General features: G+C 41.0%; 1 protein-coding gene across 1 annotated transcript in view; it reads left to right on the forward strand.

The window, feature by feature from the left end:
* Positions 1 to 21,283, forward strand: part of LOC124480054 (major vault protein) — a 70,413-nt gene that overhangs the window by 39,568 nt on the left and 9,562 nt on the right. Inside the window, exons 11-12 of the mRNA XM_047039098.1 lie at positions 15,324 to 15,521; positions 17,547 to 17,691. Coding sequence (XP_046895054.1) covers positions 15,324 to 15,521; positions 17,547 to 17,691 — 343 coding nt within the window. The remainder of the gene's footprint in view (positions 1 to 15,323; positions 15,522 to 17,546; positions 17,692 to 21,283) is intronic.

Here is a 21,283-nt window from a genome sequence, read left to right on the forward strand (position 1 = left end):
GAACATTACATATACTGTTGAAATATGATATTCATATTAATTATATTATGAATTTTCATATTCAATCATACACCTTAACTGTTTATACCATATTGAAGAGGAGAACTAGGGGATTTTTATGATGTGAATAAATATATGATTACTTAAACAAATCATCCTTTATCAAGGTGATTCAGGAAGCAATTTTTTACAAAAATCTTCTCCATCCACCATACCTCATCAGACAATAAATTCTCTTAACTCTTAACCACTTTAATTACAAGGAATACTTTGAGTAGGTGGAATATCCACAAATCTGTGGGCTATATAGAACAGAAGACAGATTAGAAATATCATATTTTGATTAAAGGTTATGACCATTATAGTGATTATTGGAAACATGGGGGAAACCGGAATTCCTTTCCCCCAAAAGTAGCTAGCGCTATGGCTGGATACTCCTTTTCGTAACTAAAAAAACTTTCAACTTTCTTCCACAATCGACCAAATTGGCCAGACAAGGCATGTACATTTAGCTTAAAGTGTACATAATCTAGCTAGTTCATGTCGTTTTTCCAAGTTTCACAGAAATCTGCTAAAATCGAGGCTAAACAGTGCTACTACCGTCATAGCTGTCTGTCACGAACAGCCAAGCCGGACATGTAATTCTTTCCTGAAAAAACTCATCACTCCCACAAACAAATTCTTCGTAAGTAAAAAGTTTAGACTTTTAATTGACAATATTGACAACACATTAAGAAACTTGTCTTTACTCATAATATTGTCTCCGATTTCAATTCGAAGCGGTAAATCTAACACTGTAGGCCATCTCCCATGGTATGCGCTCTGCCTCCGCCTCGGAAAACATTAGGTGTGTTCGACTTCATGCAGCGCCGGCGGCGCTGACAGTTGGCTGCAGCCGGCTGCCTTGAAGCTGAGAATGCCATTGGCTTCTTCAAGTCAGCTGGGCTGCAGGCGACGCCGACGCTGCATGAAGTCTAACACACCTAATGGCTGTAGTAATTTGACAAAGAATTTAAGAAACGTTGAGAGGAGCAATTCAGTGAGAGATCCCCTCCTGCAAGGACGGTTGGTGAAACAGAGGTGCAGAACACAGTCCACACAAGTGTTGAAACACAGAAATCTAAATTACACCTTGGGTCAGAGTTGGCGAATGTCATTTCAAGCAGTGGTAGCCACAGGACTGGGGTTGTGTGATCGGCGCAGCATCACAGGACAGCCAGGTAGATGGATGGACAGGAAGGGACCAGGAACTACCTTCCGTCAATGGAGACCGCTGTCCAATTGGCAAGTAAGTCCAACGTTGGCAGACCATCATAGACTGATGTCCACTGGCAACCAGGTCCAACTAGGGCAGGTCCAAAGAAGCTGGTCCACCGGCGACCAGGCAAATGTTGACAGCTCAACACCCCACACCACAGGGGAGGTGTGGAAGGGGTTGTGGAGGGGGAACAGAGAGAAAAGAGCAGGAATTTGAGAATGGAAAGGAGCAACTCGGTAACACTAACAGTAAGGGTGAGGTCCCCACCAGTCACGTGTGAACTAGTGCAGAAGTTTAGCAGACAAAAAGGGGTATTTGATGTAGCCCTAGACAACAAGACAGTGCCAGCCCCCTAAAATCTTTACATGAATCTGTTCCAGGGAAGAGAAACTCTAAATAAAAATGCCCTGTCCCCCTCATCTCCAACTACCAACAGAAACAATAATAGTTACAATCAAGTACAGGTTTACTTTATTTGTAAATTCCAGTTATATGATACATATGGAGACATATAAATGCTTTATTTCTCATAAACACGCACTTCATGTTTGCTTTATTTGCAATTAAGTTTAAAACTAAACATACAAGCACACACACAAACTTAAGCAGCTGTAAAACTGACTAAACAGAAAGGTTTTTAATCTAGCTTTGAATGTTGAAACATTGACAGTCTCCCTAATTGAAACAGTTTTTGTTTGTTCCAGAGAACAGGTGCTCTATCTGAGAATGCCCTGCCCCCAGCATTTCTTTGGTTGATTTTAGGAACCACCAGATAGCCAATATCTTGGGATTTTCCTTACTGGGTAATAGGATGTGAGGATACCAGAGAGGTAAGGTGGTATTAATCCATGGAGAGATTTGTAGGTTAGGAGTAGGACCTTGAAATCAGCTCTGGCTTGGATTGGGAGCCAGTGTAGGGAGGCGAGAGTAGATATTGTGTATAGTAGTTATATGGTCATATTTTCTTGCTGCTGCTTTTGGCACCAGTTGCACATTTTTTATGTAGGTACTTGGGAGACCAAAGAATAATACATTGCAGTAGTCCAATCAGGATGTTGGGATGTCAGTTTCTCAGCATCATCCTTTTAGACTAAATTTCTAATTACCATTACAATTATCAACCTATCATTTCTTTATCAGTGGACAAACGTACAAAACTAGCAGGGGATCAAAAATGTTTTTCCTGACTGTAGGTCGAGGAGAACCAGGACAGAAATAGGGCCTGCGTCCAAGGCCAATGGTAGATGATTGACTACCTTGGCGAGTGCTGTTTTAGGGCTGTGGTGAGGACAAAATCCGGACTGGACGGGTTCATACAACCGATTTGTGGAAAAGTGTTCAGTGAGCTGTTGTACCACAACTTTTTCAAAAATCTTTGAGAGAAATGGCAGATTTGGAATTGATGAGAGATCCGGGATTTTTTTTTTTTTTTTTTAGCATGGGCTAAATAATTGCTTGTTTAAAATCGTCAAATATTATGGGCAATGATGAGCCATTTGTGGTGTGGTTGTAACTCATGGCCTATACTTTAAATGTCTCAGAATTTTGACAACTTTTTAGCATTGCATACAAAATTGGAAACGCAATAACACCAAGATCCACCAGGGCCGTAAAGGAGTCCGTAGCAATTAGCCAAGCATGCACATTTTAAATATTCACAATAAATCTTCTTTTCATCTTACATTCAACTATTTCTCAAATTTGTGTACTGAACATTGTCAAGAGTCTTCACATGAACTTGTGATTGAATCAGAGTATCAGTTCTTTACTGGCAAATGTGTAAAGCATTATTTTAGCTTTAGTGATAAATTAGATTTCCTTTAATTTAATAATTTTTGGAGCTATGAAGTTGCCTTCGCACATGGTAACATTTTGTAGTTTCTTCCTCAGGTTTGGAACAGATCAAGTCCCTAGGTCAATGTGGCCCTTTTTATGGACACATGAAATATGTGCTACAGTTGTATATAAGTAAATGTTAATAATTCTGTAATATATTCCTTATTGCTTATCGCCTTATAGAAAGACATACACACATAGGACCCAGGATCAAGTCAATAGGAGCTCCAGTTCATGAGGAGAAGATGTTTATAGTTTTGGACAAATCTTTGGTTCCTCATGAGAAATAAGGCATAAATACTAGTGCTGTCAAACGCGTTATTAACGGTGTTAACGCCAACCCATTTTAACAGCGTCAATTGTTTTATCGCAAGATTAACGTTCTTTTTGGCCTATCAACCTTGGTAGTTTTTTTCACATGCTGTTGCAACAACTACTGACGTTAGAAAAACTCCACACCAGATCTAGCTAGACCGGAAACAAAACAGGCACGCTGCATACACTTGTTTGGGCTTGCGAGCCGGATAAAGAGTAGTAGGCTAACGTTACGTTTTGAGTGGGTGGCGAGCGCGAGACGTCGAAATAGATGCCAATAAGATTCGGAATGGGACATTTGCTTTTAAAAAGTTGCCAAATGGTTCCATTGACAAGACCAAAGTGATCTGTGTGTTTTGTCGTTGTGAACTGAGCTATCATCGCAGCCTGAAATGTCCAGTCTGAAATACCACTTGATGGCCACGTACACAGCTGTTGCTTCTCCACATTCACAGGTGGTTGGGCCAGTCTTGAAGCCCCATCTCACCAGAGCATCTTTGGATCGTCCCTTTCCCGTTCTGAGGCGGTTGAGCATTTCCATTGAGCCCATGATGTTTCTGAGCCAGGGGGTAGGTTTTCAGTAGGGGGAATTCCATGCCAGTTGGAAGAGGGTCATTTTCAAATTCTCCATCCAGAGTTGGATTCTGGATTCATCCCGAGACTTTGTTAGGGGTTGGACATGGCTGGGAAAGCTTTTTCTCTGACTCTGATCTAGGGCTATGGTGAGGTTTGCTTCTACTGCTTTGAAAGTTTTCTTGAGATGTTACACAAAGATCGTCGGCATAGATTAAACGCTCATTGTTCTGGTCCATTGGCTGGTCGTTGGTGTACATGTTATATAGTAGTGGGGCCAGCATGCCACCTTGAGGTAGGCCATTTCGTTGTCGCCAGCTTGTTATTCAGGACAACAAAGAAGCGCTGTCTTTCAGGAGGGCTCCAATGAGGTCTGTAAGGTGCCAGGTCTTTTGTCATCTCTAAGATCCTTTTTAGGAGGAGATGATGGTTCACAGTAGCAGACAGATCAACAAAGACAGCTCCTGTTACCAGTCCTTTCTGGAATCCATCCTCAATGTGTTGTGAGTTTAAGAAGTTGGCTTGTTGTAGATTTGCCAGGTCGTAATCCAGCTTGTTGAGGGATGATGGCTGGTTCTGCAACAGGGGCAAGCCTGTTGAGAATCAAGCGTTCAAACAGCTTGTAGAGGTGGCATAGCAGAGAGATTGGGCGGAAGCTCTTTGCATGCGCTGGATCTTTGCTTGGTTTGAGAAGAGCAATAATCCTGGTTTTCCTCCAGATCTTTGGGAGGGCTTTTGTCAGCGTGCACTTATTCATCAGCTGGAGGATCCATTTCCTCATTAGAGGTCCAAAATGCTTGATCTCTTCAGTGTAAATGTTATCCAGTCCGATGGCTTTACCGGTTTTAAGGGTGTTGATGCTGATGTTGAGCTCTTCAGGGGAGAACAGCTCAGTCAGTCCCATGGTTTGGGAGCTTTCCTCGATCTACCTTTGGTCTTGGCTGTTTAGTGGTGGATTTCCCATTGTGCAAAAGCTGGTGCGCAACTTGGCAGTGGCCTTATACTGTTATTGAGTTGGGGTTGATGGGTTATTGCAGATTTTTCAGATGAGGCTCCATGCCTTTTTGCGGTTCTTTGCCATATCAGTTGTCTCCAGCGGGTTTTTTCACTTCAGCTGGCAGCATTCTGTAATAGAGGCCATGAGTCTCTCACCTACTTTGGTGGTAGTTTCAGCAAAGGGGTCAGATTAATAGAGCTGTTGGTATTGCTCTAACAGTTTTGTACTTGTGGCGTCAAAGCCCAAGATGTATTGGGTGTGGCAGCCTCTTGGGATGTTCTTGCTTGCTGCTTTGTGCACAAGCTTGGTGAACTTGTCATGATTCCTGGGGTCTGCTGGGAGATGGGCAATCTTCCTATCAAGATCTTCTTGGAAGCCAGGCCAGTTTGCATTTCCAAAGTCGAATCTTCTTTGGAATGGAACTGTGGCTGTGGTTATTGCAGGATTGACTGTAATGCTGATAGGACGGTGTTGGGTCCTTGGCAGTGGCTCCAAGACTAGCTTTTTGCTTAATCCAGTGATCTTGTGGCTGACAAACGCAATATCAGGGCTGTAGCCTGCTGTACATCGTCCGCTGTTGAAGGACTTTGGCTGTTTTGCGTTGTGGATCAGATTAAGATGGCAGTTTTCGGCCCACATTTCTACTGCATCTCCATCTGTGTTGTTGGCATATCCATAATCCATAATGCCCTCCGACAAAAAATTAAAAATGAACGAAAGCGATCAGTTTGAGTTTTACTATCCATATCTAACTTCGGTTTTGGTGTATCAACCTCGTTAAAGCTCGGTCAATATGTTAAAGCCCAGTTTGATAATTACCGGCATGAACTCACTCTCAGTAAGTAGTTAGCCTTCACTAGTCATCCGAGATCAAAAATGCTAGCAACGCCACCAGTGTAATTTTACAACAATTTTACAGCACGAGACAGAAAATTTGAACAACAAATCAAATTGGTTGCCTGCAGAATGGGTCATCAAATATATAATTAATTAGCATCGGCATGAATGTGGTCCGCTTAGACAAAATACACTCAAATTCTGTCAGACCAACGCAAATGTGCTTCAAGGTCAAACGAAAATAGCAAATAAAATAAAAGTTAAACTACAATTCTAAATATCGCAAGAATACGATTTATATGATGGCTTATATACAATACAACAACCAGACATTTAATTGACACATGTAGTACAATAATATAATATAAAAGTATACCGCGGTTGAAACGGTATAGCCAAATCTCTCCCATGTAGACACATTTCTACCGTCGCACAGTATATACCGTCTTATACCATGGTCTGGGTGAATACTCGATTCTGATTGGCTGCAGAGGTGTCCATTATCGGGTGATAACGGACACCTACTGCGTCATTGCAGCAAAACTGTCTTTTCACTGTTCTAAATTATTCCGCTGGCTACACAGGAGCCTGTACAAAATATCTGAAATAAGTAACCATAACAACAGTGACGGAGTCAAAACCTACATTTACAATTTTGAAAGACTTTAACAAGCTAACTTGTATTTACAACAATGAGTGACTTCAATATTTATTTTAACCTATTTGAAAAATGTTTCTTTTCTGAATGTGGTGTGTCAGTGTCATGTAACCGCTCATCTCACATCCCATTCGCTATTCACCTTGCTAGTCAATCTACTTCAGACAGGCTACTGGCAAACACGACAGTGGCAGCAACTCTACACATGGCCGATCATTTTCTTCTTAAAAATCTTGATTTTTGGGGGGGACAATGACATGGCTCGATAGTTGCCTAGTCTTGTTGTTAAACATACTGTCAAATTATAATCACTGTTTGGAGAAAATGTAAACTTTGATGAGGTCATCTCACATCCATTTGCTATTCAACTCGCTCCACAGGCTGCGGCCATACTGTAGCCTAGTACTAGTATATGGCCGATATTGTTCGTGAAAATCTTGATATTGATTTTGGGACAGTGACATGGCTGGTTAGCTAGCAAATCTTATTGTCAAACATACTGTAAAATTATATTTACTGTTTCTCAACCGTACACAGTTATTGCCTCTGAATCTTACTATCCTAACGTTAGCTTTCGGGCTAATTGCTCAGCCAAGGGGAAAGCCGGTGTTGGTTCTATGAGCTGAGCGGACTATAAAATATCAGAGTTGGCTAACGTAAAAAAACATTTGATTTATTTAGCAAAACGCCTGAAAACATGTTTATTAATGTTTGTAAAAAAATTGTTGGCAAGTGACCATGGTATAAGCGGGATAATGCCCTTCGAGGTGTCCAATATCACTTGATAATGGACTCCGCGGAAGCTCCGCGTTGGACGGTTCACGCCTCTGCATCGTCCATTATCAGGTGATATTGGACACCTCATCGGGCATTATCCCTTTCATACCGCCCTGTCCTAGTACAGAATTTTCAAGTCAAATTCCATTGTGACTTCATGTACTGACATAACTGTTTCTCACCGAGTACATTTTTACACCGTTAAACACTTTCCTGCCTGAATAGGCAGACTTTTTCCAATAATATACCTCAACTGTTAATACCATTTTGAAGACAATATGTAGGGCTTTCTAATGATGTGAATATGTATATGATTATGTTAGGCAAATCATCCTTTATCAAGAAGATTTTACGGAGCCATTCTGACAAAAATCTTCTCCGTCTGCATTACTTTTTTAGAAAACCTCATTTTTAACCTATTTCAATACAAGATAGAGGACAGATTAGAAAATGTGCATAATGTTGTTGTGAATTCAGAACACCAGACAGATTTAAGATAGACTATTTTGTTTAAAAGTTATGACCACTGAAGTGATGAGTGGGATAACACTATTTCAAGCTGGCACGATGGCTCTCCATATCTAAAAACGGTTCAACTTTTTTCCACAATCGACCAAATTGGCCAAACAAGGTATGTACATTGAGCTTATAGTGTACATAATGTAGCAAGTTAATTTTTCTTTAAGCAAGTTTCACAGAAATCTGCAAAAATCGAGGCTCAACACTGTCATAGCTGACCGTCACTAACAGCCAAACCGGGGTTACAAAAGGTTCACTGCAGCTGGTGTTACTACGAACAAAGGCTTCGTAACTGATTTTTTTTTACTTTTAGTTGACAATATTCAACACAGACGTTAAGAAACTTGGCTTTACTCTAAATATATTTTCCGTTTTCAATTTGAAGCAGTAAATCTAACACAGTAGGAATTCTCCCACGACATCCACTCGCTCCGCTTTGACTAAAAAATGTTTTCTCAGTCCACTACACATTAGACAAGAACATTTTCGAGCACTTTCAATACAAGATGTTAGACGTTAGAGTTGATATATATACATAATTGTGTGGGCAATGTAGCCTGGCTGCCAGCCCAACTTCTCCCCGCCCACAATTTTTTTTTTTCGGGAAGTTGGGTCTGGAGGGTCTCGTATTGGGGACAACTACAGAAAACCAGAATCGGGACGGACCAATGAAATTGCCAGGGCGGGCTTTATACGATGATGGACAGATGATCAACAGTAACGTAATCAACAACGTCACGAAAGAGCGCTTGGGTTGAATTCGTTTTCAACAAACACGTTGCTCTGATTGGTTGTTGGTCTATCCAATTGAGCGAAGAGGCATTTGTTTTACGAGTTCGGTTGAAACACGCCCCGTAGTCACAGCCCAACGGAGAGTTTTCAGACTCATATTCTGACTAGAATTATGAGTTTGACAACGTCAGGCTATGGGCAATGTAGAACAGCAGACAGATTTGAAATATGATCTTTTGTTTGAAAGTTATGGCCATTCTAGTGACGAGTGCTTAAAACGCCAGCTACGACTGTCATCATAGCTGCCATAGAACGGCGAAACCAGGTCACATAGCTAGCTACGTCTATTGTTCGTTACCTACAAACAAATGCTTCGTAACAAAATTTACTTTTTCTCGATGATATTTACAACAGAGGTTAAGGAACTTGTCTTTAATCAAAAGATTGTCTCCATTTTAAATTTAAAGCAGTATCCAGCTTACTGTAGGACATCTCCCATTGCATCCTCTCTCTACCTTCTTCAGCTAAAGATGGACGACAATTACGATGCATGCATTATTCACGCCTACGGTGTTAATACAGTCTAAAAATACCACTTTGACACACTTCCAAGAAATGATCCGCTGGTTAGATGTAGCATGATCTTATTTACCATAGCTTTTGCAGTTGTACAACAAAGTCACGTTATGTGACGAGATTGAATTTAAAAGTATAAAAAACTCACAAGGGACAACGTCTACATCGGCAATCCTGCACTATGGATTATTATTTTGATGTCATCTTTAAATTAAGTGTCTGAACAGGACTGGTTTTGCCGGCACACATGATAAGTTTCTCCTCCATCTTGAACCTAAAATCTAGATTCTAAGTTAGAAATGTTGACAGTGACCAACGAACGGTTGCTACATTATAAGAAACAAGGAACCGATCCAGAAAAAGCTCTTCACTGTTCCACTGTTCAAACTTTTTTCTGCTTCTACATCTTTCAATTATGAATACTTTTCAGAATGGGTTTTATTCGCCAAGAAACATCACACAGACAAGGAATTTACTGTGGCAGGAAGGTGCACACATTAAACATATAAGAAGCTTAAAAAAGAAGGTTAGAAGTCTAACTAATATTAAGGGGCAAAAAATGTAAAAGGGTTAGAATGAAATAACATATAAAATGGCTATAATACAAATAGGGCAACAGTGCAATATGGCAAGATGTCTTGTGCAGATAAAGTGATAAGTCGTCAAGTCAGTGTGAGTCCTTTGCCTTGTTGAAGAGGCCAGCAGCGGATGGGAAGGAACTGTTTGTGTGGCGTGAGGTTTTGGTCCTGATGGACCGCAGACTTCTGCCGGAGAGGAATGACTGAAACAGAGTGTGTCCAGGGTGGGAAAAGTCGGCGACAATCTTCCTTGCTCGCCTCAGGGTCCTCGAGGTGTGCAGGTCCTCTAGGGTAGGCAGATAGCAGCCGATCCCCTTTTCAGCAGTACCGATGATACGCTGCAGTCTGCTCTTGTCCTTGGCAGTGGCAAATGTGTACCAGATGGTGATGGAGGAGGTGAGGATGGACTCAATGATGGCTGTGTAGAAGTGCACCATCATTGTCTTTTGCAGGTTGAATTTATTCAGCTGCCGTAGGATGTACGTCCTCTGTTGTGCTTTCTTGCTGGGGGAGCTGATGTTCAGTTCCCACTTGAGGTCCTGGGAGAGGATAGTGCCCAGGAAGCGGAAGGACTCCACAGTGTTGACTGGCGAGTCGCACAGGGTGATGGGGGTGACTGTCTGAAGAGCATTGAGCTCTAACATAACGCTTTAACATTTATAAAATTAAATAAGATACCCTTTTCGTCACTCGATTTTCTCCTTTTTCAACCGCAGGAAAATATTGCAATGCATAACAATGACAGATATACTTTTAACACTGTCTCAGCATTTTGGTTTCAAAGCAACACTTTTTTCACCTTCATACTGCTGACATACTTCTGTCTGCTATGATATTGATAACTGGTATGCAATATACTCATCACTATATTTGCTCATTTTTCTAACTTCAATCTTTTTTTCTGTTTCTCAGTCTTTCATTCTTTAATACTTTTAACCTTTTTAATTGTATGAAAACAAATCAGATACTCTTTTCATCAGTTTTTTCCTCAATGTTCAACAGTAAGAAAATATCGCAATGCATAACAATGACATATACTTTAAAAAAAAAATCCTCACCATTTTGTTTTTAAAGCACATACCTCTTTTAAAGAAAATAGTTAAACCTTTTTCACTATTTAAGCCATCAAAACAATTGTTACAACTGCTTTCAGCAAACACGCATATTTTCTTCAGGAAATGTACCTTCCCAGCTATATAATTAATAGGGCTGTCAAGAGATTAAAATATTTAATTGCGATTAATCGCATTATTTCATATGATTAATCGCAATTAATCGCAAAATTATTCAATCTTAAAGTTTTACCCCAATAAATGATTTTTTTTGTGGAAATAACATTAAACGGGAGTTTTATTCACTCACAAACTATACTGCTGTATAATAAACATCCACAAAATTAGACTTATTAGTCATGAACATATATTTGCAACCATTTTCCTAATTGAAAGGGCTAGGGGTAAACTAAGGGCTAGGGGTAAGGGGTAAGGGGGCGTATTGGGATTCGGCCTTATTATGGAATATAAAATACATTTAAGACATGTTGTCTCATAGCCTATTACGATATCCTGCTCCATAATATTCAAATCTCACTCAAACATACTTCATATACTTAAACAACCACAGATTGACCTTAATATTGAACAATACAGTTTATATCTTGTTGAACCCAGTCAGCTGCTAACTTCTTTTGCAAGTGTTGTCTGCCATATATTACCGGAGCGAACGCTGCTGCTGCTGCTACCGCTACCCCTAACACTGCTAATGCTGCTGCTAGCTGTGTGCTTTCCTTGCATGTAATATTTTAGGCTGGAAGTACTCCGATGATAACTAAACTCAGCCTGACAATCAGTAGGCTACACACAGCCTTAGTTTTGTCAACCGAGCCGTCTCAGAACTTTTTGAATGGAACTTCCCATCTAAAATCCCTCTCTCCATCATTCAGCTACCGTCTGCAGCCGAAATCATGTGACGACAGGTGATTCCCAGGGACAAAAATAAACCTGCGTTAACGGCACTTTTCTTTTGTCGCGTTAAAATGAGATTGCATTAACGCGTTAATGACAGCCCCAATAATTAAATTATTGTTATAATTGTCACATATATATACAGTATATATATGTGGAAATTACATATTAGGTATATTTATACACTATATAAATAAATACATTAACTTATTGGGCAGCACGGTGGCTCAGTGGTTAGCACTGTCGCGTCAGAGCAAGAAGGTCTCTGGTTCGAACCCCGCTTGCTCCAGGTCCTTTCTGTGTGGAGTTTACATGACTGTGGGTTTTCCGGGTACTCCGGTTTCATATGTTGGAATGTTGGTGGTGGTCGGAGGGGCCGTAGGTTGATTGGTAGCCACGCTTCTGTCAGTCTGCCCCAGGTCAGCAGCTCTGGCTACAGTATCGGCATACCACCACCGGTTTGACTGTGTCTGAATGAATACTGGACTCTGTAAAGCGACCTTGAGTACTTTGAGTTGTAGAAAGCGCTATATAAGATCAAATAATACATGTACATATTTCAAAATGACGTTTTTGTACAGACGATTATTTATTTCATGGGACTTTTATTTCCTAATGCCACATATATTCTGAACATCACATTTATTTCTGTGCTGTATTTATTTCCAATCCTACATGCAAGCGAGAGGGGCATGGTTATCTTCAGACCAAAGCAGCTGCACAAGATCGAAGGCAGATAGGGACACCTGGATTTGAGAGATGATGGAAGACATAAGTGGTGTCAGAGATGGCATGCTGGCCTTACAAATCAAATTGATCAGCATGGCTTGTCAGGGGACATCATTTTGGCCATCATTAGGTACATAAGTGCTCTACGGAACATAGACATTGATCACAACGTCTTAAATAGTTTGAGACGCATCAAGCACTGTGTTCGTGTGCAAGACGGCAAGTGTAGAAAGCCACCATGGGGCTAAAGAGATTAATTCTTTTTCTGCTGTTTATCAAAGGGTTAAGCGTATTTTGATCTTATTGTCTGGGTTAACAGCGACGATCTAAGTATTAATTTGTAATATGTAATGTCATAAGGGGCTGTAATATTGTGGTAAATAGGGCTATTGCCTCGAGACAACCCAAATTATATGATTAGCCTACATTTGGGTAGTGTGCCCACGGTAACCAGGTGTTTTCGATGAACCCAAAACAAAATGTTGCTTGAATGCCAAGGTAGTTAATAAATAAGTGACTGAAAGGATATTTGATCCATAAGCAGCTCACATTGTAAAGCAGCGGACTAACGATATAATGTGTTTTTGCTCCAGTGCGATCGAATCCCACTTCATGCTAATTGCAAAGGTTTCATTTTCTTAGCCTACAGCAGCAAATATGAGATGCGACCTGAAAATCGCCAGCAAAGTTTGTGAATTTGTGACAAATCTGGTGATAGAGGCAGATGGCAGCTGCTGCTGTTGGGTGAACGCACACCTGTGCTACAGGGAGCTACCTGTATGGGGGGTGACAGGTACCCTTGCACGGCCGAAAAGTGTACAATGTAGACAAGCTTTGCCCACAATGTCTGTGTCGTCTCTGTCTTTTTATCATTGGTTCCCAATGGGAGTGATGGCGGCGACGTAGTACGTGTGGGGACTTACGACCTAGCGCCAAAGTTACCTTTGTAACCTTGCATTAGCTTGTGTGATGTGTAACCCGTAGGCAAAGCACTGCCACCGCTACGTCTTCCTTTAGATGGTATCTTAGCTATAACCGGTCTCAAATTTGCAACTGTAGGGTAAGTGGCTGGCTAACTATCAATGGGGAAATTATAAAAGGACATCATCAGTGTGGCTATTTCAGCTAGCTAGTGTTGGGCTTTATTGGCAGAGACTTGAACAGCCAAAGCCGTTTTGTCACTGACTGGTCATTAAAACGTTAGTTAGTGGTTATAGTGGTTTGATTTAATATTGAAGAATTACATAAATTAAAATATCTGGGAATGGGGACTGTGTACCGTGTTGAATGGGTCTTGGTCTGGAAACTTCTTGGTTAGTTGCAACTTTTAATTTCCAATATTGACAACACGTTTAGAAACTTAAGGATCGCCTCACTTTTCAATTTGAAGCAGTAAATCCAAAGGTATGGGTAATGTCTTGAATGGTCTGGCTTCACTTCCGGTCTCACTAGATGATAATACCGGCATGGCATAATGGTGAGGCTAGATAGTTATAGCTAGCTGCCTAGCGTAGCGGTGGCAGTGATTGCCTTCTTTGTTAGGCGTAGCGACAGTTGCTAGAATTGTTAACATTACCTGGCACTAATCAACCCCCAAACTACCTGTACATCTTGCACATAAACACGGTGCTTGATAAGTCTCAAACTATTTAAGACTTTGTGATCAATGTCTATGTTCTGCACTTACCCGCCCAAGTACCTCTTCAATGTGTGCCAAAATTATGTCCCCTGACAAGCCATGCTGATCAATTTGATCTATAAGGCCAGCATGCCATCTCTGACACCACTTATGTCTTCCATCATCTCTCGAATCCAGGTGTCCCTGTCTGCCTTTGATCTTGTGCAGCTGCTTTGGTCTGAAGATAACCACGCCCCTCTCGCTTGCATGTGGGATTGGAAATAAATACAGCACAGAATTATGTCATCTTGAAGACTGTTGGTTTGAAAAACCATCAGTCAAAATTACATTTGATTTATTGACACATACATTTCGAGGCAATGTGGACAATTACATTTTCTTAATTTTTCATAAGTAAAAAAATTGGAAAGACATCAATTCTATACCTGTGTACTTAATTTGAGGTGAATTGGATTTACGGTTCGAGAGAAGAAGAATTCTTTAGGTTTTCCCAAATGTTCACTGTACAGGAAAATCCATTGTGTGGTGAATTAGACCTACTTTTATCCATCCATCATGTATGAGGAATCACCTACTGCATCACAGGCACTGTACTATCTATCTATAATTCCAGAAATCTGTGTGTGTGTGTATCTCACTGACATAACTGACTGCATCAAGGGCACTGTGCACTCGTGTTAGTAATTTTATACGGATAACCAAAATAGAGTAGAGGCTGGATTTCAAGTATTTCTATTTGTTACAATACAGGGCTGTACAGACAGTGAACGAGTGCAAGATTGCACTCACTGGTCGCTGGTCACTTTACATTGATACATTTCTCACTAGTCACTTTACACACTGTCACCTTCAGTTCATGATTGCACTACTTTACCCCACTTGTCTTAGGTTAGTATAGGTCTTGTCTAAAGGTCAGTTAAGTCTATAAGGTTAGTATAGGTCATTATGTGTTAGAGGTCTAGTATATTGTATATTGCATACTATTTTGTATATTTAGGAGGTTTATTATTTTATTTCTATTCTATTTTAGCTTATCATAGATGTAATCTGTTTTCTTAGTACTTATATGTTGTGTTATGCCAGGTTGCTCGCGTTGTCTTGTCCCAAGACTTTCAGTGCCCAGTCTGACATTGTGTTGTTCTGTGCACCTGACAATAAAAAACTTGAAACTGCAAACATTTCCGTCCATGTCAAAGACTAGGCATGTATGATGATTCACCTTATCTATGGGTTATTCTACAGATGCACCTAATTAATGATCTAGGGCTTGACTGAACACAAATGAAGCCACTTGCAAAACTCCCTCCCAATGTGTGCCCAACTATTTCCTGTCAGGGTGGTGTTTGGCCCAGAGATGGTGATGCTGGGACCAGACGAGCAGTTTACAGTGCTGTCCCTGTCGGGGGATAAGCCCAAGAGGGCTAACGTCATCAAGACCATCTGTCTGCTCCTGGGGCCTGACTTCTTCACTGACATCATCACCATAGAGACAGCAGACCATGCCCGCCTACAGCTGCAGCTCTCATATAACTGGTAACAGAGTGTTAATCAATGGTAACAGAGGGACAGCGTGTGTTTAGTCTATGTTAATGTGTGTATATTGTAATGTTTAATGTGTAAATACTATATCACTATGTGTATATTTTATATGACCACTTCTAACATCTGTGAACAACACCAGTATATTTTGTAAACCAAGAAAGAGCTAGAGGAGAGGGGGAGCAGAACGCCCAGATTTTGGGAGCCACCTGGTTGTAGAAGGCTATGGACAGGACATGTAGGGCAGGATTCAGGGGGGGGCTGGGGTGGGCTGCGCCCCCCAGATTTCTGCCGCGCCCCCCCCAAGCTCCTTCTGACTTCAGCCAAAATGGTTACATGTTGAAGCTATGAAAAAGTCTGTTAGTGCTTTCAGTATTGCTTTTTTATTACCAATCTGTTTAAAAGATTCCCCAGTGATTGTCTGGTTGATAATGGGCAACTTAGGTTAGAACTCCGCATCCACGTTTACCGATAAAAGTGAAATCAACCTCGAATCTCTTGCCACTCACTTGTTCTCAAAATTATTGTATATCGGTCTTTTGTGGAGGGCTTTTGACGAATGGTAAAGTGTAGCATTGGTGTTTAATGTTAGACCCTGGAATTTCATACTTCTTTTTCAGTTGTAATCTTTATTTGTTTTCATAGAATATAAACGGGTTAAAGACGTTAACAGTAGTCTTTTTGCTTTGTTAGCCATCGATTGTTCTTTGCGTGGGTGTTTGTACCTACAAAGAAAACCTTTTATCAGGCATCGATTTCTGATCCCCAAACCATCTACTACTGCCTCTGCGACAAGGGATATTAAACTCATACTCCAGAGCAGGCAGAGCTTGCTGGTCCTAGTGGAAGCACTTCCCTGTCTCTCGGTACCAACGTTACCGCTGCTGTGGGTGAAGGCGAGCATGGTTTGAATCCAATGCAGCCTGTTCTGCAAACATTTTCAGCGCGTTTTCATCCAAGGTCCTAGGGCATCGCTCTCAAACTTGGTTAGAATACTCAGTCAAGCTACATGCATATTTCTACTTCCCTTGTCGACAATTTGGAGCCAGAAATGATAGACATCACCTTCATAGACAAGGTTTTTACCAATTGGAAAACGGCGGCGGTTTATTTTACATAGAGCTCAAAAAACTATTTTGCGCTCAAATGAAAGCCCAAAACTTTCGCTCATGCGCTGGGTGCGCTCGCACTGTAAAGGATCCTATCCAGCATCAGATCAAACCCAGGATATGTCCTGGGTCTGGGTTAAGCCCCAAATGTGTATAACATCTGGCTCCGTGCCTGATTAACACTCGGATCTTTAAGCAGACTCAAAAATAATAAAAAATGGTTAATAAAATAAATTATACAACCCCCTTCCATAATCATGATGCCCCCCCAGTCAAAGCAGGCTGCATCCGGCCCTGAGGACATGGAAGCTCTTATCGGGTCAATTGAGTACAGTGGCCATTTTGACACCAAGATATCAGGAATAGTCACAAGGGAACCACAGTTATGACCAAGTGTACATGAGTGACTGGACGCTTAAGTCTGCAAATTTAGAATGTTGCAAAAAAAGTTAATGGCTGTTTTGGAGGAAATGCTCTACATGGTTGGCTTGTTTTGACCTTTGGGAATGTAACCAGACCATTTTTGTTGGGATGTTTTGCATAATTCGACAACTTCGAGACTTGTTAGGTGAGCAGTTTGCTTTCACTTTGTTTACGTGTTCGTGGTCGAACAAAGACGTTGATTGTGCTGTTGTGACTCAATCCTGAAATGGTTTACATCAGTAGAATCACAAGAATCGTAGCTTTCCAACGATATATGGCATGTGTAGCACTCAAACAATATTTAGTTGTTTAGTACTGAAAAATCAGCCGCCGGGCCGTGGAAGGTTATTAATCACCGTACCAATATAAAAGCTTTAGACCCATCAGCTCACCCAATTAATCTCCTTCCCATGAAAATAGACAACTGTTTAGACAACTGTTTATCTTCTAAATATATGTTGTCCCTTCTTCTTTCAATCTCTTTCAGGCATTTTGATATTAAATCTCGAGAGGATCTGGTGGCGGCTGCAGCTCTTTTCTCTGTGCCAGATTTTGTTGGTGATGCATCCAAAGCAATCGCCTCCCGTGTCAGAGGAGCTGTTGCCTCCGTGCAGTTTGACGACTTCCACAAGGTCTGACAGTTAATAGTTGCCAGTTTAAACAAGTCCTTCTTGACAATTTATTTATGTTGTTTTCTAGGTCTGTCTTTTACGGCAGCGTATTGCTGCCACACCAGAAAAGAAAAAAACGGATCAGTATCACATTATAACGTGATATGTTTCTTGTTATAACAACATGTGTATCACATTATAACAAGTTATTTTCATGTTACAACGTGCTGCAAACGTGGACGTTATAACAAAATAACAACTTGAAATAACATGAATAGTTTAGTGTTATAATGAGAAGGGCTGGGAGGTAGATCCCTTCCCCCAGTATCCTGTTGTGAACTGTGCACTAGTTATAGGCACTTAATTGGCCTTTTGCAATGAACTACTATTACCATAGCCCAAAATACGGACGTACCACTGTTGAGATTTCTACGTAATCGCTGTGTACCAGAAGAGTACCTCCCACGCATGGAACAAGAACATGTAAGTACATTTTTACTTAGGCCAGTTCTTGTAAAAACCTGTATTTTATTCCAATGTTACATTGTGCATGGTTAGCAAAAGTTAGCTAGCCAGCCAGCCTGAGTGGCACAGTCCAAAAGTGTAATCTTTTTACACTTCTTTCTTTTCTTGGCGCTTGCTCGATGAGAAAGTCACGCAACGCTATGTAATTAAGTTGAATCAGCTGCATAGTGTTGGTTAGGGTACCGCCATCACCAGAGTGAAAGCCGGTGCTTCATACACACAAATCGCTGAAGGCTGTGTTTGATTTGTTGTTCCCATACAGTTCTTTGCAAAAGTATTGATCCCCCATGGCGTTTTTCTTATTTTGTTGTCTTACAACAATTTATTTTTATTTGGATTTCATACAATGGACATACACAAAATAGTTAAAAAATTGTTGAAGTGAAATGAAAAAAATAACTTGTTTCCAAAAATTCTAAAAAATAAATCACGTAAAAGTGGTGCGTGCATATGTATTCACCCCCTTTGCTATTAAGCCTCTAAATAAGATCTGGTGCAACCAATTACCTTCAGAAGTCACATTATTAGTTAAATAAAGTCCACCTGTGTGCAATCTAAGTGTCACATGATCTCAGTATATATAGACCTGTTCTGAAAGGCCCCAGAGTCTGTAACACCACTAAGCAAGGGGTGCCACTAAGCAAGGGGCACCATGAAGACCAAGGAGCTCTCCAAACAGGTCAGGGACAAAGTTGTGGAGAAGTACAGATCAGGGTTGGGTTATAAAAAAATATCCAAAACTTTGAATATCCCACAGAGCACCATTAAAGCCATTATAAAAAAATTGAAAGAATATGGCACCACAACAAACCTGGCAAGAGAGGGCCGCCCACGGAAACTCACGGACCAAGCAAGGAGGGCATTAATCAGAGAGGCAACAAAGAGACCCAAGATAACCCTGAAGGATCTGCAAAGCTCCACTGCAGAGATTGGAGTATCTGTCCATAGGACCACTATAAGCCATACACTCCACAGAGCTGGGCTTTACGGAAGAGTGGCCAGAAAAAAAGCCATTGCTTAAAGACAAAAAATAAGCAAACACGTTTGGTGTTCGCCAAAGGCATGTGGGAGACTCCCCAAACATATGGAAGAAGGTACTCTGGTCAGATGAGACTAAAATTGAGCTTTTTGGCCATCAAGGAAAACGCTATGTCTGGCGCAAACCCAACACTGCTCATCACCCCGAGAACACCATCCCCACAGTGAAGCATGGTGGTGGCAGCATCATGCTGTGGGGATGTTTTTCATCGGCAGGGACTGGGAAACTGGTCAAAATTTAAGGGATTATGGATGGCGCTAAATACAGGGAAATTCTTCAGGGAAACCTTCAGTCTTCCAAAGGTTTGAGACTGGGACGGAGGTTCACGTTCCAGCAGGACAATGACCCTAAGCATACTGCTAAAGCAACACTTGAGTGGTTTAAGGGGAAACATTTAAATGTATTGGAATGGCCTAGTCAAAGCCCATACCTCAATCCAATTGAGAATCTGTGGTATGACTTAAAGATTGTACACAAGTGGAACCCATCCCCCCCCCAAAAAAATATCCCAGTGTCTAGATGTGCCAAGGTTATAGATACATACCCCAAGAGACTTGCAGCTGTAATTGCTGCAAAAGGTGGCTCTACAAAGTATTGACTTCGGGGGGGGGGGGGGGGGGTCAATAGTAATGCACGCTCAAGTTTTTAGTTTTTTTGTCTTATTTCTTGTTTGTTTCACAATAAAAAATATTTTGCATCTTCAAAGTGGTAGGCATGTTGTGTACATTAAATGATACAACCCCCCCCCAAAATCCATTTTAATTCCAGGTTAAAAGGCAACAAAATTCTAAGGGGGGTCAATACTTTTGCAAGGCACTGTACGTGACTATTGGGAGTCGCTTTGCATTGCGGATAAATAATAATCATCTAAAGAAGTTACAAAGTGCACAGATAGAAACTCAAGGCTCCAGTACAGTTAATACAGTCAGCCAAACCCTGCCAGAACACCACCTACCACTCTGTCTTTCCTTTCGGTGTGTGTGCATGAGCGTGTGCATAGTGTGGTGGGGGAGGGTGTTCCAGGTGTTCCCAGCTTTGTCTTGAGTTGTAATAATATTGTCTGTCTTCACAGATTGATGCGACGATCATTGACTGTATGGACAATGACTGCATATGGCAATCGAATAGCCGCAAGACGCTTCTGTTTGGAGAAACAAGGTGCAACAAAGTGCAAAACAATCAAAAAAACATTCATTGCTTGAAAAATTTAAGAAAAAGATGGGTATCGATGAGAATGATGATAGGAAATCTGATCATGCGGAGGCTTCTGCTTCAAAAGAAGAAAAATTACCCAAAAAACTATAAATGGGCTGAAAAGAAGACCAGAAAAGTTGAGGTGGGTGGATTCATGAAGGTAAACAAGTAAGAAAACACAGAGGTAGGGGAATAAGGACCCTTAAAATACCCAAGGAGTCCAAAAAAGCTGACATGTTACAGTATGCTGAAGACCTTTTCTTCCCAAATGGGCAAAGTACATTTGGAAGATGTGAGACACTCAGTCATGACATATTAGACTATCAAGAGGAAGCTGTATTTGATGAAGATACCACAGTTGGGGAACTATACACAGCACTAGGAATGGGAGTGTTAAGGTTCTACCTGTGTTACTAAGAGCCTGATAGATGACGATGATGGAGGACATGATGGGGAAAAATCAGATGGACACAAATGAATGAGATAAGCAAGTTACTCAAACCGTTGTCATCCTGTCACCAGATTGGAAGTAAGTTGATGTGACTGCATTATTAGATGCAAATGGTGTCTCTGAAGATGTGTGTGCAGTATTTTGGGCAGAGTTTATGGACCACACAGCTGAAAGGGAAGAACTTAGGGTTCCATCACTGTCTCCTAAATGGCAGGAAGAAGAGTGGAAATCAATTGTCCGAATTCTACTTCAGGGATTTCAAAACTATGGATACTTTCCCTGTCATCTTGCCCGTCTTCACAGTGGCACTTATTTTTGGTGAGAATGAAGTGTCAGATGAAATCCTGTTCGAAAGTCTTCTCCTGTACAGAAATCAGTCAGATAGAGATCTGATAACCGCTGCA

This window comes from Hypomesus transpacificus, chromosome 17, assembly GCF_021917145.1.
Source record: "Hypomesus transpacificus isolate Combined female chromosome 17, fHypTra1, whole genome shotgun sequence".
NCBI classification, from domain to species: domain Eukaryota; kingdom Metazoa; phylum Chordata; class Actinopteri; order Osmeriformes; family Osmeridae; genus Hypomesus; species Hypomesus transpacificus.